Source organism: Phaethon aethereus (genome assembly GCF_964289735.1).
Source record: "Phaethon aethereus genome assembly, chromosome: 32".
NCBI lineage: Eukaryota > Metazoa > Chordata > Aves > Phaethontiformes > Phaethontidae > Phaethon > Phaethon aethereus.
Genome location: NC_138608.1, coordinates 862,644 through 876,003, shown reverse-complemented (window position 1 = coordinate 876,003; position 13,360 = coordinate 862,644). Strand labels below are relative to the sequence as shown.

General features: G+C 78.2%; 1 protein-coding gene across 1 annotated transcript in view; it reads right to left on the bottom strand.

The window, feature by feature from the left end:
• The window catches only part of LOC309414796 (low-density lipoprotein receptor-like), a gene marked incomplete at both ends in the record, with an annotated part of 16,943 nt that extends 3,922 nt beyond the window's left edge, over positions 1 to 13,021 (bottom strand). The window contains 16 exons of the mRNA XM_082012170.1: positions 282 to 439; positions 516 to 590; positions 1,529 to 1,681; positions 5,353 to 5,494; positions 5,572 to 5,711; positions 6,995 to 7,113; positions 7,194 to 7,421; positions 7,515 to 7,686; positions 8,488 to 8,613; positions 9,340 to 9,462; positions 9,659 to 9,781; positions 9,864 to 9,989; positions 10,088 to 10,459; positions 10,549 to 10,671; positions 11,457 to 11,579; positions 12,862 to 13,021. Coding sequence (XP_081868296.1) covers positions 282 to 439; positions 516 to 590; positions 1,529 to 1,681; positions 5,353 to 5,494; positions 5,572 to 5,711; positions 6,995 to 7,113; positions 7,194 to 7,421; positions 7,515 to 7,686; positions 8,488 to 8,613; positions 9,340 to 9,462; positions 9,659 to 9,781; positions 9,864 to 9,989; positions 10,088 to 10,459; positions 10,549 to 10,671; positions 11,457 to 11,579; positions 12,862 to 13,021 — 2,463 coding nt within the window. The remainder of the gene's footprint in view (positions 1 to 281; positions 440 to 515; positions 591 to 1,528; positions 1,682 to 5,352; positions 5,495 to 5,571; positions 5,712 to 6,994; positions 7,114 to 7,193; positions 7,422 to 7,514; positions 7,687 to 8,487; positions 8,614 to 9,339; positions 9,463 to 9,658; positions 9,782 to 9,863; positions 9,990 to 10,087; positions 10,460 to 10,548; positions 10,672 to 11,456; positions 11,580 to 12,861) is intronic.
• Positions 13,022 to 13,360: the final 339 nt, after the last annotated feature.

The following is a 13,360-nucleotide window of genomic DNA, read 5'->3' as shown; positions in this document are numbered from 1 at the left end:
CATCCCTGCCCCACATCTCAGCCCCACAGCTCAGCACTACAGCTCAGCCCCACGGCCCCTCCTCACACCCCTGCCCCACGCCCCAGCCCCACATCCCTGCCCCACGGCTCCACCCCACGGCTCAGCCCCACATCCCAGCCCCACGGCGGGGGGCTGACACCCGCCTCTCCCCTTTCCCACGAGGCAGCGCCGACGCCGTGGGGCACGCGGGGAGCGGCGACGTACGGCCGAGCCCCCCCGCGCCCCCCCACCCCTCGCCCGTGGGGTGCCCCCCGGCTCACCGTGGGGTAGCTGAAGCCCCCCTGCCCCCCGCCCAGGGGCTCCTCGTCCTCGGTGGTTTTTTGGTAGACGGGGTTGTCGAAGCTGATGCTGTTGGTGCCGCGCCGGCGCCAGCCGCGCCACAGCCCGCGCGCGCCGAAGGCCGCGAGGATGAGGAGCGCTGCGGGGGGGCGGGAGCGGGGGTCAGGGCGGCGACCCCCGGCCCAGCGTCCCCGTGCCGGGACCCCCCGACGTACCCAGGGGCAGGACGACCGCGAGCGCCGTGGGCCCCGTCCTGGTCCCCGCGTGCCCCACGGCGTCGCCGCTGCCTCCTGGGGAAGGGGGGAGGCGGGTGTTAGCCCCCCGCCGTGGGGCTGGGATGTGGGGCTGGGATGTGGGGGTGGGACGTGGGGGTGGGCTGAGCCGTGGGGCTGGGACGTGGGGGTGGGATGTGGGGCTGGGATGTGGGGCTAGGATGTGGGGCTGGGATGTGGGGTGGGATGTTGGGCTGGGACGTGGGGGTGGGCTGAGCCGTGGGGCTGGGACGTGGGGCTGGGACGTGGGGCTGGGATGTGGGGTGGGACGTGGGGTTGGGACGTGGGGGTGGGCTGAGCCGTGGGGGTGGGACGTGGGGGTGGGATGTGGGGCTGGGATGTGGGGGTGGGACGTGGGGGTGGGCTGAGCCGTGGGGCTGGGACGTGGGGGTGGGATGTGGGGCTGGGATGTGGGGCTAGGATGTGGGGCTGGGATGTGGGGTGGGATGTTGGGCTGGGACGTGGGGGTGGGCTGAGCCGTGGGGCTGGGACGTGGGGCTGGGACGTGGGGCTGGGATGTGGGGTGGGACGTGGGGTTGGGACGTGGGGGTGGGCTGAGCCGTGGGGGTGGGACGTGGGGGTGGGATGTGGGGCTGGGATGTGGGGCTGGGACGTGGGAGTGGGACGTGGGGCAGGAGCGTGATGTGGGGCTGTGGGGCTGAGCCGTGGGGCTGAGCCATGGGGCTGGGAATTGGGAAGGGGCCAAGCCGTGGGGCTGGGATGTGGGGCTGAGCCGTGGGGCTGGGATGTGGGGGTGAGATGTGGGGCAGGAGCATGACATGGGGCTGTGGGACTGAGCCGTGGGGCAGGGATGTGGGGCAGGGATGTGGGGCAGGTGTGTGAGGCGGAGCCGTGGGGCTGAGCCGTGGGGCTGGGATGTGGGGCAGGGATGTGGGGCTGGGGCGTGACGTGGGGCTGTGGGGCAGAGCCGGGGGGCTGAGCCGTGGGGCTGGTACCTGTCACGGCGTCACTGGAGCTGTCGGTGCTGCCGGCGGTTGTGGGGCCCGGGGGTGCCCCCCGGGTGTGGGGGTCCCAGCCGGGGGTCGGGGGCGGGGGGGGGGCTGGGGGGGTGTCGGGGGCTGCGTCCGTCGGGGCGGGGGCTGAGGGGTCTGGGGGGGGGAGGGGAGAGTGAGTGGGGCTGGGGGGGCGGGGGGGGGGAGGGGTGCGGGGACCATGGGGGGGTGCAAGATGTGGGGGGTGGGGTTGGGGGTCTGGGGGCGCGGGGGGGGGGGGCTGCAGGGGGGGTTGGGGGTCCGGGGGGTCCAAGGGGTGGCAGGGGGGGTGCAGAGGGGGCCCGGGGGGGGTCCCGAGGGGGGATACCGGGGGGGGCCGGGGGGAGATCCCGGGGGGGCACAGGGGGTCCCGGGGGGGGCACAGGGGAGGGTCCCAGGGGGTCCCGGGGGGCCGGGGGGGGGTCCCGGGGGATCCCGGGGGGGATCCCGGGGGGGCACAGGGGGTCCCGGGGGGGGCACAGGGGGTCCCGGGGGGGTCCCGGGGGGGCCGGGGGGGGGTCCCGGGGGATCCCGGGGGGGATCCCGGGGGGGCACAGGGGGTCCCGGGGGGGGCACAGGGGGTCCCGGGGGGGTCCCGGGGGTGCCGGGGGGGGGTCCCGGGGGTGCCCGTGGGGTCCCGGGGGGGATCCCGGGGGGGTCCCGGGGGGGTCCCGGGGGGGTGCCCGGGGGGTCCCGGGGGGGCCCGGGGATCCCGGGGGGGGTCCCGGGGGGCACAGGGGGTCCCGGGGGGGTCCCGGGGGTGCCCGGGGGTCCCGGGGGGGTCCCGGGGGGGGTCCCGGGGGGGGATCCCGGGGGGGGTCCCGGGGGTGCCCGGGGGGGTCCCGGGGGGGGATCCCGGGGGGGGGTCCCGGGGGGTCCCGGGGGTGCCGGGGGGGGGTCCCGGGGGTGCCGGGGGGGGGTCCCGGGGGTGCCGGGGGGGGGGTCCCGGGGGTGCCGGGGGGGGGTCCCGGGGGTGCCCGTGGGGTCCCGGGGGGGGGTGCCCGGGGGGGTGCCCGGGGGGGCACAGGGGGTCCCGGGGGGGTCCCGGGGGGGTGCCGGGGGGGCACAGGGGGTCCCGGGGGGGTGCCGGGGGGGTGCCGGGGGTGCCGGGGGGGTCCCGGGGGTGCCGGGGGGGTGCCCGGGGGGGTCCCGGGGGGTCCCGGGGGTGCCCGGGGGGGGTCCCGGGGGGGCACAGGGGGTGCCGGGGGGTCCCGGGGGGGTCCCGGGGGTCCCGGGGGGGATCCCGGGGGGGGGTCCCGGGGGGGTCCCGGGGGGTCCCGGGGGTGCCCGGGGGGGTGCCCGGGGGGTCCCGGGGGGGTCCCGGGGGGGGTCCCGGGGGGGCACAGGGGGTGCCGGGGGGGTCCCGGGGGGGTCCCGGGGGGTCCCGGGGGTGCCGGGGGGGGGTCCCGGGGGGGTCCCGGGGGTGCCGGGGGGGGGGTCCCGGGGGGGTCCCGGGGGGGTCCCGGGGGTGCCGGGGGGGGGGTCCCGGGGGTGCCGGGGGTCCCGGGTACCTGGCAGGCAGGAGCGCCCGTCGGGCGCGGGGCTCTGGCCGTCGGGGCAGGCGCAGCTGTAGGGGGGGGCGCGGGGGCCGCGCGGGGGGGCGGGGAGGCAGAGGAAGGCGCAGCCCCCCCGCGCCCCCCCCCCGCACCGGTCCTCGCCTGCGGGGAGACGTGAGCGGGAGCCGGGGGGGCGGGAATGGGGAGGGGCCGGGCTGGACTGGGAAGGACTGGGACGCGCTGGGACGCACTGGGACAGGACAGGGATGCGCTGGGACGCACTGGGACACGCTGGGATGCACTGGGATGCACTGGGATGCACTGGGACACGCTGGGGGAACTGGGACACACTGGGACAGGATGGGGATGCGCTGGGACGCGCCGGGATGCACTGGGATGCACTGGGAGTACTGGGACGCGCCAGGACGCACTGGGACGCACTGGGACGCACCGGGACGCACCGGGACGCACTGGGACAGGACAGGGATGTGCTGGGACACACTGGGACACACTGGAATGCACTGGGATACGCTGGGGGAACTGGGACACACTGGGACAGGACGGGGATGCGCTGGGACGCGCCAGGACGCGCCGGGACGCACTGGAATGCACTGGGATGCACTGGGAGTACTGGGACGCGCCAGGACGCACTGGGACGCACTGGGACGCGCCAGGACGCACCGGGACGCACCGGGACGCACTGGGACAGGACAGGGATGTGCTGGGACGCACTGGGACACGCTGGGATGCACTGGGACGCACTGGGACGCACTGGGATGCACCAGGACGCGCCGGGACGCGCCGGGACACGCTGGGACGCACTGGGACGCGCTGGGATGCACTGGGACGCGCTGGGATGCACTGGGGGAACTGGGACACACTGGGACAGGACAGGGACACACTGGGATGCACTGGGACGCACCAGGACGCGCCGGGGCGCGCCGGGACACGCTGGGATGCACCGGGACGCACCGGGACGCACCGGGATGCACTGAGATGCACTGGGAGTACTGGGACGCACCGGGACACACTGGGACGCACCGGGACGTGCCGGGACACACTGGGACGCGCCGGGACACACCGGGACGCGCCGGGACGCACTAGGATGCACTGGGAGTACTGGGATGCGCCGGGACACACCGGGACGCACTGGAACGCGCCGGGACGTGCCGGGACGCACTGGGACGCGCCGGGACGCACTGGGATGCACTGGGAGTACTGGGACGCGCCGGGACGCACTGGGACGCACTGGGACGCACCGGGACGTGCCGGGACACACTGGGACACACCGGGATGCGCCAGGACGCGCCGGGACACACCGGGACGCACCGGGACGCGCTGGGACGCACTGGGACAGGACAGGGACACGCTGGGACGCACTGGGACACACTGGGACGCGCCGGGACGCGCCGGGACGCACCAGGACGCGCCGGGAAGCACCGGGATGTGCTGGGACGCGCTGGGACGCGCCGGGACGAACCGGGATGCACCAGGACGAACCGGGACGCGCCGGGACGCGCCGGGATGTGCTGGGACGCGCCGGGACGCGCCGGGACGCACCGGGAAGCGCCGGGACGCGCCCGGACACACTGGGACGCGCCGGGACGCACCGGGACGAACCGGGACGCGCCGGGACGCGCCGGGACGCACTGGGACGCACTGGGACACGCTGGGATGCACTGGGGGAACTGGGACACACTGGGACAGGACAGGGACACGCTGGGATGCACTGGGACGCACTGGGACACGCTGGGATGCACTGGGGGAACTGGGACACACTGGGACAGGACAGGGACACGCTGGGATGCACTGGGACACACTGGGACGCGCCGGGATGCACCGGGACGAACCGGGATGCGCCGGGAAGCACTGGGACGCGCCGGGACGCGCCGGGATGTGCTGGGACGCGCCGGGACGCACCGGGACACACTGGGACGCGCCGGGACGCACCGGGACGTGCCGGGACGTGCCGGGACGCGCCGGGATGCGCTGGGACGCGCTGGGACGCGCCGGGACGAACCGGGAAGCGCCGGGAAGCGCCGGGACGCGCCGGGACATACTGGGATGCGCCGGGACGAACCGGGAAGCGCCGGGACGCGCCGGGATGCGCTGGGACGCGCTGGGATGCGCCGGGACACACTGGGATGCGCTGGGACGCGCCGGGACGAACCGGGAAGCGCCGGGACGCGCTGGGACGCACTGGGACGCACTGGGACGCACTGGGACGCACCGGGACGCGCCGGGACGCGCCGGGGGGGGCCGGGGGGGGCCGGGGGGGGAGGGGAGGGGTACCTGGGGGCTGGCGCAGCGGGTGGACGAGGACGATGTCCTGGGGGGGGAAGAGCCCCTGGGCCTCGCGCCGCAGCCCGGCGCCCGTCCGGCGCTCGGCGCTGAAGACGGCCTCGCGCCGCGCGTCGCTCCAGAAGACCCTGTCCTGGGGGGGGGAGGGAGGGGCTGGGCGGGGGGGCCGGGGGTGGGGGGGGCGGGGGGGGGGCGGGGGGAGGGGCTCACCTCGAAGACGGCGACGGCGAAGGGGTGGGCGAGCACCTGGGGGTCGGCCAGGACGGTGCGGCGGCGGCCGCCGTCCACGTCCACGCTGGAGAGCGCGTGGAGCCGCGCGTCCACCCAGTACAGGCGCTGGGATGGGAGGTCTGGGGGGGACACGGCCATGGGACTGGGAGGGACTGGGAGGGACTGGGAGGGGACTGGGAGGGGACTGGGAGGGACTGAGAACGAGTGGGAGGGGACTGGAAGGGACTGGGAGAGACTGGGAGGGACTGGGAACAACTGGGGGGGGAATGGGAGGGACTGGGGGGGGACTGGGAGGGACCTGGAGGGACTGGGAACAACTGGGGGGGGAATGGGAGGGACTGGGAGGGACTGGGAACAACTGGGGGGGACTGGGAGGGACTGGGAGGGACTGGGAGGGACTGGGAGGGACTGAGAACGAGTGGGAGGGGACTGGGAGGGACTGGGAGGGGACTGGGAGGGGACTGAGAGGGACTGGGAGGGACTGGGAGGGGACTGGGAGGGGACTGGGAGGGACTGAGAACGAGTGGGAGGGGACTGGGAGGGACTGGGAGGGGACTGAGAGGGACTGGGAGGGGACTGGGAGGGACTGGGAGGGGACTGGGAGGGACTGGGAGTGGACTGAGAGGGACTGGGAGGGACTAGGAGGGGACTGGGATGGGGTTGGGAGGGACTGAGAACGACTGGGAGGGGACTGGGAACAACTGGGGGAGGAATAGGAGGGACTGGGAGGGACTGGGAGGGACTGAGAACGACTGGGAGGGGACTGGGAGGGACTGGGAGGGACTGGGAGGGGACTGGGAGGGACTGGGAGGGACTGGGAGGGGACTGGGAGGGGACTGGGAAGGGACTGGGAGGGACTGGGAGGGACTGAGAACGAGTGGGAGGGAACTGGGAGGGGCTGGGAGGGACTGGGAGGGACTGGGAGGGGAGTGGGATGGGATTGGGAGGGGAGTGGGATGGGATTGGGAGGGACTGAGAATGACTGGGAGGGACTGGGACGGGACTGGGAAGGAACTGGGAAGGGACTGGGAAGGGACTGGGAAGGGACTGGGAGGGACTGGGAGAGGTCTCAGAGAGGACTGGAGGGACCAGGCAGCGTGTGGGCGGGGCCGGGTGTGTCAGGGCGTGGCAGGGCGCGACAGGGCGTGGCGGGGCGTGGCAGGGCGTGGCTGGGCGGGGCAGGGCGCGGCGGGGCGTGGCGTGGCAGGGCGGGGCAGGGCGTGGCTGGGCGGGGCAGGGCGCGGCGGGGCGTGGCAGGGCGTGGCAGGGCGTGGCTGGGCGGGGCAGGGCGGGGCAGGGCGGGGCAGGGCGCGGCTGGGCGGGGCAGGGCGCGGCGGGGCGTGGCAGGGCGTGGCAGGGCGTGGCTGGGCGGGGCGGGACGGGGCGGGGCGCGGCGGCTCACCCAGCGCTATCCCGCTGGGCCACTCCACGCCCTCGGTCACCAGCGCGCGCCGCTCGGCGCCGTCGAGGCCGCCCTTGGCGATCTTGGCGCTGACCCCCCAGTCCGTCCAGTACATGTAACTGGGAGGGGGCGGAGCCGGACCCCGTCACCCCCGCCCCGCCCCGGCCCCGCCCGCCCGCCCCCCTCCGCGCCGCCGTACCCGTGCAGCGGATCCACCGCGATGGCGCGGGGCTTGGCCCCCGGCTCCCGCACCAGCGTCCTGCGGCGCGCGCCGCCGGCGTCGGCCACCGAGACGGTGCCGCGCCGCGCGTCCGTCCAGTAGACGTTCCGGTGAACCCAGTCCACGGCCACGCCGTCCGGCGCGCCCGCCCCCGTGGCGACGACGGCGACGCCGCGGTCGCCGCCGGCCGCGCCGTCCAACGGCGACCTGCCGGCAGGGAGCGGGGATGCGGCGCGCGGCGGCGGGGGTGGCCGGGGAGGGGGGGGGGTGTGTGTGTGTGGGGGGGGGGGGGTCTCTCACCGGTTGATCGTTTTCCGGGCGACGTCGGCCCAGTAGACGGTGCCGGCGGCGACGTCGGCGTCGAGCGCGCCCGCGTGCTTGAGGGGCCCCAGCAGGCGCCGGTACTCGCCGCCGTCCAGCGCCAGGCGCCGGATCTCGTGCCGGGTGGCGAAGAGGAGGGTGGCGGGGGGGCCTGGGGGGGGGGGGAGAGGGGAAGGGGGGAAAAGGGGGGGGGTTGCGCCCCGCCGCCGCGCCGCCGCCGCGGCCCCCGGATACGCGCCGGGGCGGGGGGGGGGGGACGGGGGGTGCGGGGGTGCGGGGGGGAGTTCGGGGGGGCGGGGGGTGTCTGGGGCGCGGGGGGGCGCGGGGGGGGGCGGGGGTGCAGGGGGGGTTGGGGTCAGGGGTGCGGAGGGGGGTCGGGGGCACGGGGGGGTCGGGGGCACGGGGGGGGCGCGGGGGGGTCAGGGGTGCAGAGGGGGGTCGGGGGCGCGGGGGGGGGTCGGGGGTCGGGGGCACGGGGGGTCGGGGGCACGGGGGGGGTCAGGGGTGCGGAGGGGGGTCGGGGGCACGGGGGGGTCGGGGGCACGGGGGGGGTCGGGGGCACGGGGGGGGTCAGGGGTGCGGAGGGGGGTCGGGGGCGCGGGGGGGTCGGGGGCACGGGGGGGTCGGGGGTGCGGAGGGGGGTCGGGGCGCAGAGGGAGAGGTCGGGGGCGCAGAGGGGGGGTGCGGGGGTGCAGAGGGGGGTCGGGGGTGCGGAGGGGGGTCGGGGGCGCGGGGGGGTGCGGGGGCACAGAGGGAGGGGTCGGGGCGCGGGGGGGGTCAGGGGTGCAGAGGGGGGGTCGGGGGCGCGGGGGGGGTCGGGGGCGCAGGGGGTGGTTGGGTGCGCGGGGGGGTGCGGGGGCGCGGGGGGGGTCGGGGGCGCAGGGAGGGGTCGGGGGCGCGGGGGGGTCGGGGGCGCAGAGGAGGGGGTCGGGGGCGCGGGGGGGTCACGCACCCAGGGCGCGGCACGCGCCGGTGCGGGGGTCGGGCCGGTAGCCCCCCGCGCACGCGCACTCGTAGCCGCCGGGCAGGTTGCGGCAGCGCTGGCTGCAGCTGCGGGGGTCGCGGCACTCGTCGATGTCTGGGGGGGGGCGGGGGGGGTTAGGGGGGACCCCCCGGGAGGGGGCGCCGATGGGGGGGGGGAGGGAGGGGAGAAGGAGGCCCCGGGGGGAGGGGGAGGGGGTCCCGCTGGGGAACAGAGGGGCCCTGGGGTGGGCAGGGGGTCCCGGGGGGGGGGGGGTCAGGGGGTCCCGGGGGGGCTCAGAGGAACCCGGGGGGGGGGGGGCCATGGGAGCCCTGGGGGGTTCAGAGGGTCCCATGGGGGTGTCAGGGGGTCCCAGGGGGGGTCATGGGGTCTTGGGGGGGTCAGGGGGTCCGAGGGGGGTCAGGGTGCCCCGGGGGAGGTCAGGGGTTCCCATGGGGGGGTCAGCGGGGCCCTGGGGCTGGTCAGGGGGTCCTTGAGGGGGTTGGGGGGTCCCGGGGGTGGTCAGGGGGGTCCCATGGGGGGGTCAGGGTGCCCCGAGGGGGTCAGGGTTTCCCATGGGGGGGTCAGTGGGGCCCTGGGGCTGGTCAGGGGGTCCTTGAGGGGGTTGGGGGGTCTCGGGGGTGGTCAGGGGGTCCTTGAGGGGGTCGGGGGGTCCCGGGGGTGGTGAGGGGGGTCCCATGGGGGGGTCAGGGTGCCCCGAGGGGGTCAGGGATTCCCATGGGGGGGTCAGTGGGGCCCCGGGGGGGGTCAGGGTTCCCATGGGGGGGTCAGTGGGGCCCGGGGCGGGGGTCGGGGGGGTCCCGCGGGGGGGGGCGCGCCCACCCTCGCAGGTCCTCCCGTCGGGGCGCAGGGCGAACCCCTCGGGGCAGAGGCACTCGTAGCCCAGCCGCAGGTCGCGGCAGACGTGGGAGCAGCCGCCGCCGCCGTCCAGGCACTCGTTGACCCCTGGGGGGGGGGACCCAAGCCGGGGGGGGGGGGTGTCACTTGGGGTGACGCCCCCCACCCCCCCAAGTAACCCCCGGCGGGGGCAGAGACCCCAAAACCCCGCAGAAGCTTGTGGGGGGGGGGGGTTGGGGGGTCCCGGGGGGGTTTGGGGGGTCCCGGGGAGGGTTTTTTTTTGGGGGGGGGGTCCCGGCCGTACCGCACTCCTTGATGGGCTCGTCAGACCAGTCCCGGCAGTCGCGGCGCCCGTCGCAGACGCGCTCCGCGGGGACGCACTCGCCCGAGCGGCACTTGAACTCGCCGGGGCCGCCGCACGCCGTGGCTGCGGGCGGCGAGCGGGAGGTCACCCCCCCGCTCCCCGGGGACCCCCGAACCCCCCCCCCCCCCCAAACCACCCCGGTTACCGTTGCGGCAGCCCTCCTCGTCGCCGCCGTCGGCGCAGTCGGCCTCGCCGTCGCAGCGCCGCGCCCCCGGCACGCAGCGCCCGTCGCGGCACCGGAACTGGTCGGGGCGGCACGTGCCGGCGGCGCCTGCGCGGGGAAACGGGCCGGGGGGTTCGGCGGGAGCCGGAACGTGGGACCCCCCCCCGGCCTCGAGCCCACTCCCCCCCCCGCCCGGCGTCACCCACCGCAGCCCTCCTCGTCGGAGCGGTCCCGGCAGTCGGGGCTGCCGTCGCAACGCCAGCGGCGGTGGACGCACTCGCCGGAGCCGCAGGCGAACTGGAGCGGGGGGCAGGGCCGGGGGGGCCGCGGGGGGCCGCAGACGCGGGGCGACTCGTCGGAGCCGTCGGCGCAGTCGGCGTCGCCGTCGCAGGCCCAGAGCCGGGGGACGCAGGTCGCGTCGTCGCAGCGGAAGGCGTGGGCGCCGCAGGGGGGGGCGGGGGGGCAGCCGGCCTCGTCCGCGCCGTCGTCGCAGTCGCGCTCCCCGTCGCAGGCGAAGGCGAGCGACACGCAGGCCCCGCCGCCGCAGCGCAGCTGGTCGCCGGCGCAGGCGCGGGGGGCTGTGGGAGGGACCCCCGGCCGGTCAGCGGCGGGGGGCGCCCCCGGAGGGTCCCCCCAGTCCCCCCAGCCCCCCCGCCCCGGCGCTCACGGCAGTCCAGCTCGTCGGAGCCGTCCTCGCAGTCGCGGTGGCCGTCGCAGCGCCAGGACGCCGGCACGCAGCGGCTCCGGCGGCCGCCGCAGCTGAACTCGCTCGGGGAGCAGGAGAGGGAGCCTGGGGGGAGACGGGGGATGGCAGCGCGGGGACGGCGCGGCACGCGGCGCGGCACAGCACGGCACATGGCACGGCGCGGCACGCGGCGCGGCACAGCACGGCACATGGCACGGCGCGGCACATGGCACGGCACAGCACGGCACATGGCACGGCACAGCACGGCACATGGCACGGCGCGGCACGCGGCGCGGCACAGCACGGCACATGGCACGGCGCGGCACATGGCACGGCACAGCACGGCACATGGCACGGCACAGCACGGCACATGGCACGGCGCGGCACGCGGCGCGGCACAGCACGGCACATGGCACGGCGCGGCACATGGCACGGCACAGCACGGCACATGGCACGGCACAGCACGGCACATGGCACGGCGCGGCACGCGGCGCGGCACAGCACGGCACATGGCACGGCGCGGCACATGGCACGGCACAGCACGGCACATGGCACGGCACAGCACGGCACATGGCACGGCGCGGCACGCGGCGCGGCACAGCACGGCACATGGCACGGCGCGGCACATGGCACGGCACAGCACGGCACATGGCACGGCACAGCACGGCACATGGCACGGCGCGGCACGCGGCGCGGCACAGCACGGCACATGGCACGGCGCGGCACATGGCACGCCACAGCACGGCACATGGCACGGCGCGGCACATGGCGCGGCACAGCACGGCACATGGCACGGCGCGGCACATGGCACGGCACAGCACGGCACATGGCACGGCGCGGCACACGGCATGCGGCGGCGCGGCACGCGGCGCGGCAGCCCCGGCACTCACGGCAGGTCTCCGGCGTCTCGTCGGAGCCGTCCCGGCACTCGGCGCTGCCGTCGCACGCCCACGCGCTGGCGATGCAGGAGCCGTCGCCGCACCGGAACTCGCTCTGGCCGCACTCCTCGGCGCCTGCCGGCAGCGGGGGCTCAGCGGACGCCCCCCGGCCCGCGCCGCGGCACCCCGCCGCCGCCGAGGCCCTCGGGGTGGCCGCCGGCGGCGTTTCGGCGGCAGGTCCCCCCCAAAGCTCGGGGGCAGCGGCCACAGCGGGATCCCCCGGAGCGGGGACCCCCGCCGGGAGCCCCCGCCCCGAGCCCGGCGCCGCGGCGGCGCGTTTGGGCGCGTCGCCGGCGCCGTCGGACTTTGCCGCGGGGGGTTGTTTGCGCCGGGGGGTCCCGGCCCATCCCCGGGGGTCCCATCCCGGGGGGGCCCCGGGCGCGTGCCTGGGGGTCCGGCCCATCCCCGGGGGGTCCAAGCCCCTTCCCGGGGGGGCCCCGAACCGGGGGTCCGGGCCCACCCCGGGGTGGGGGTGTCGATTCCCAGGGATCGGGCCCCTCCTTGGGGGGTCCCAGGCCCATTGCGGGGGGGTCTGTCCTGTCCGGGGGGGGGCTCAGTCCCGGGAGTCCCATCCCGGGGGGGTCCCAGGCGCGTGCCTGGGGGTCCGGCCCATCCCCGGGGGGGTCCAAGCCCGTTGCCGGGGGGGGGGGGGGCGGGGGGCGTCGCGGGGATCGGGCCCATCCCGGGCGGGGGGGGGGGGGGGCGGGATCGGGCCCGTCCCGGGGGGCCCCAGGGCTCTCCGAGGGGGCGGGGCCGTGCCGCGCCCTCCTCGCGCGCCGCGCTCCCATTGGCTGCCGGGGCGTGTCCCCGCCGGGTGGTCAGTCCGCTCCGTCACCAATAGAAAACGCGTCCGCTGCGGGGCGGGGCGGGGCGCGCGCGGCGATTGGTCCCTCTCCGCGCCGAGGGGGCGGGGCCGCACCTCCCCTCTCCCCGCCCACCGCCCCCTCCCCTCAGCGCGGCGGCGGCCCCGGCCCGGGCGGACCGGGGGGGGGGGGTGGCGGGACGCACCGGACACGGACACCGGGACGCGCCGCCGCCGCCCACCTCGGTCTTCCCCGCCGGGAAGCGGAGCGGGGGAGGGGAAGCGGAGCCCCGCGAGGGCCCGGCGGGGAGCGGAGGCACCGGCTGGGGCGGGGGGGGGGGGAAGAACCCGGTTGGGGGGGGGGAGCGGGCCCCGTGAGGAGGGGGGCCCGGTGTCCCCCACAAATCCCCGCACCCCCCCCCCCGCCGGGGCAGCCCCCACACGTGGGTCTCCGTGGGGAGGGGGTGTCACATCCACGACCACCCCAGCTGGACGCCCCCCCCCCCACCTCCCGGTTCTCGCCGCCACCCCCCGCCCCAACCGGGACCCCCGCACCTGCGCCCGGTGCCGCCACCATCGCCCCGAGCAGCAGCAGCAGCAGCAGCAGCGGCGGCGGTCGCGGCAGTGGTCCCGGTGGTCGCGGCGGTGGTCGCGGCGGTGGTCCCGGCGGTGGTCCCGGTGGTCGCGGCGCGGCGGTCACCGGCCCGGGCCCCATCCCGCCACGTGCCGCCCCGCTCCCGCTTGGCGGCTTCGGCCCAGCGCCCACCCGAGCCGCCGGCCTCCGAAAACGGGCGGTTGCGAGGCGAACGGGCGGCGCGGCGGCGGCGAACGGGCAGCGGCGGCGAACGGGCGGCGGCGGCGAACGGGCGGCGCGGCGGCGGCGAACGGGCGGCGCGGCGGCGGCGGCGGCGGGGCCGCGGCCTGGCCCCATTTCAAGGGGCAGCGGCGGGGGTGGGGTTTAGCGTGGGGTGATTTTTCAAAACTGCTCCACATCACGAGAGGAGGTGGAGCGGCCGCCGACGCGCCGGACGGACGCCGCGCTGGGCCGGGCCCC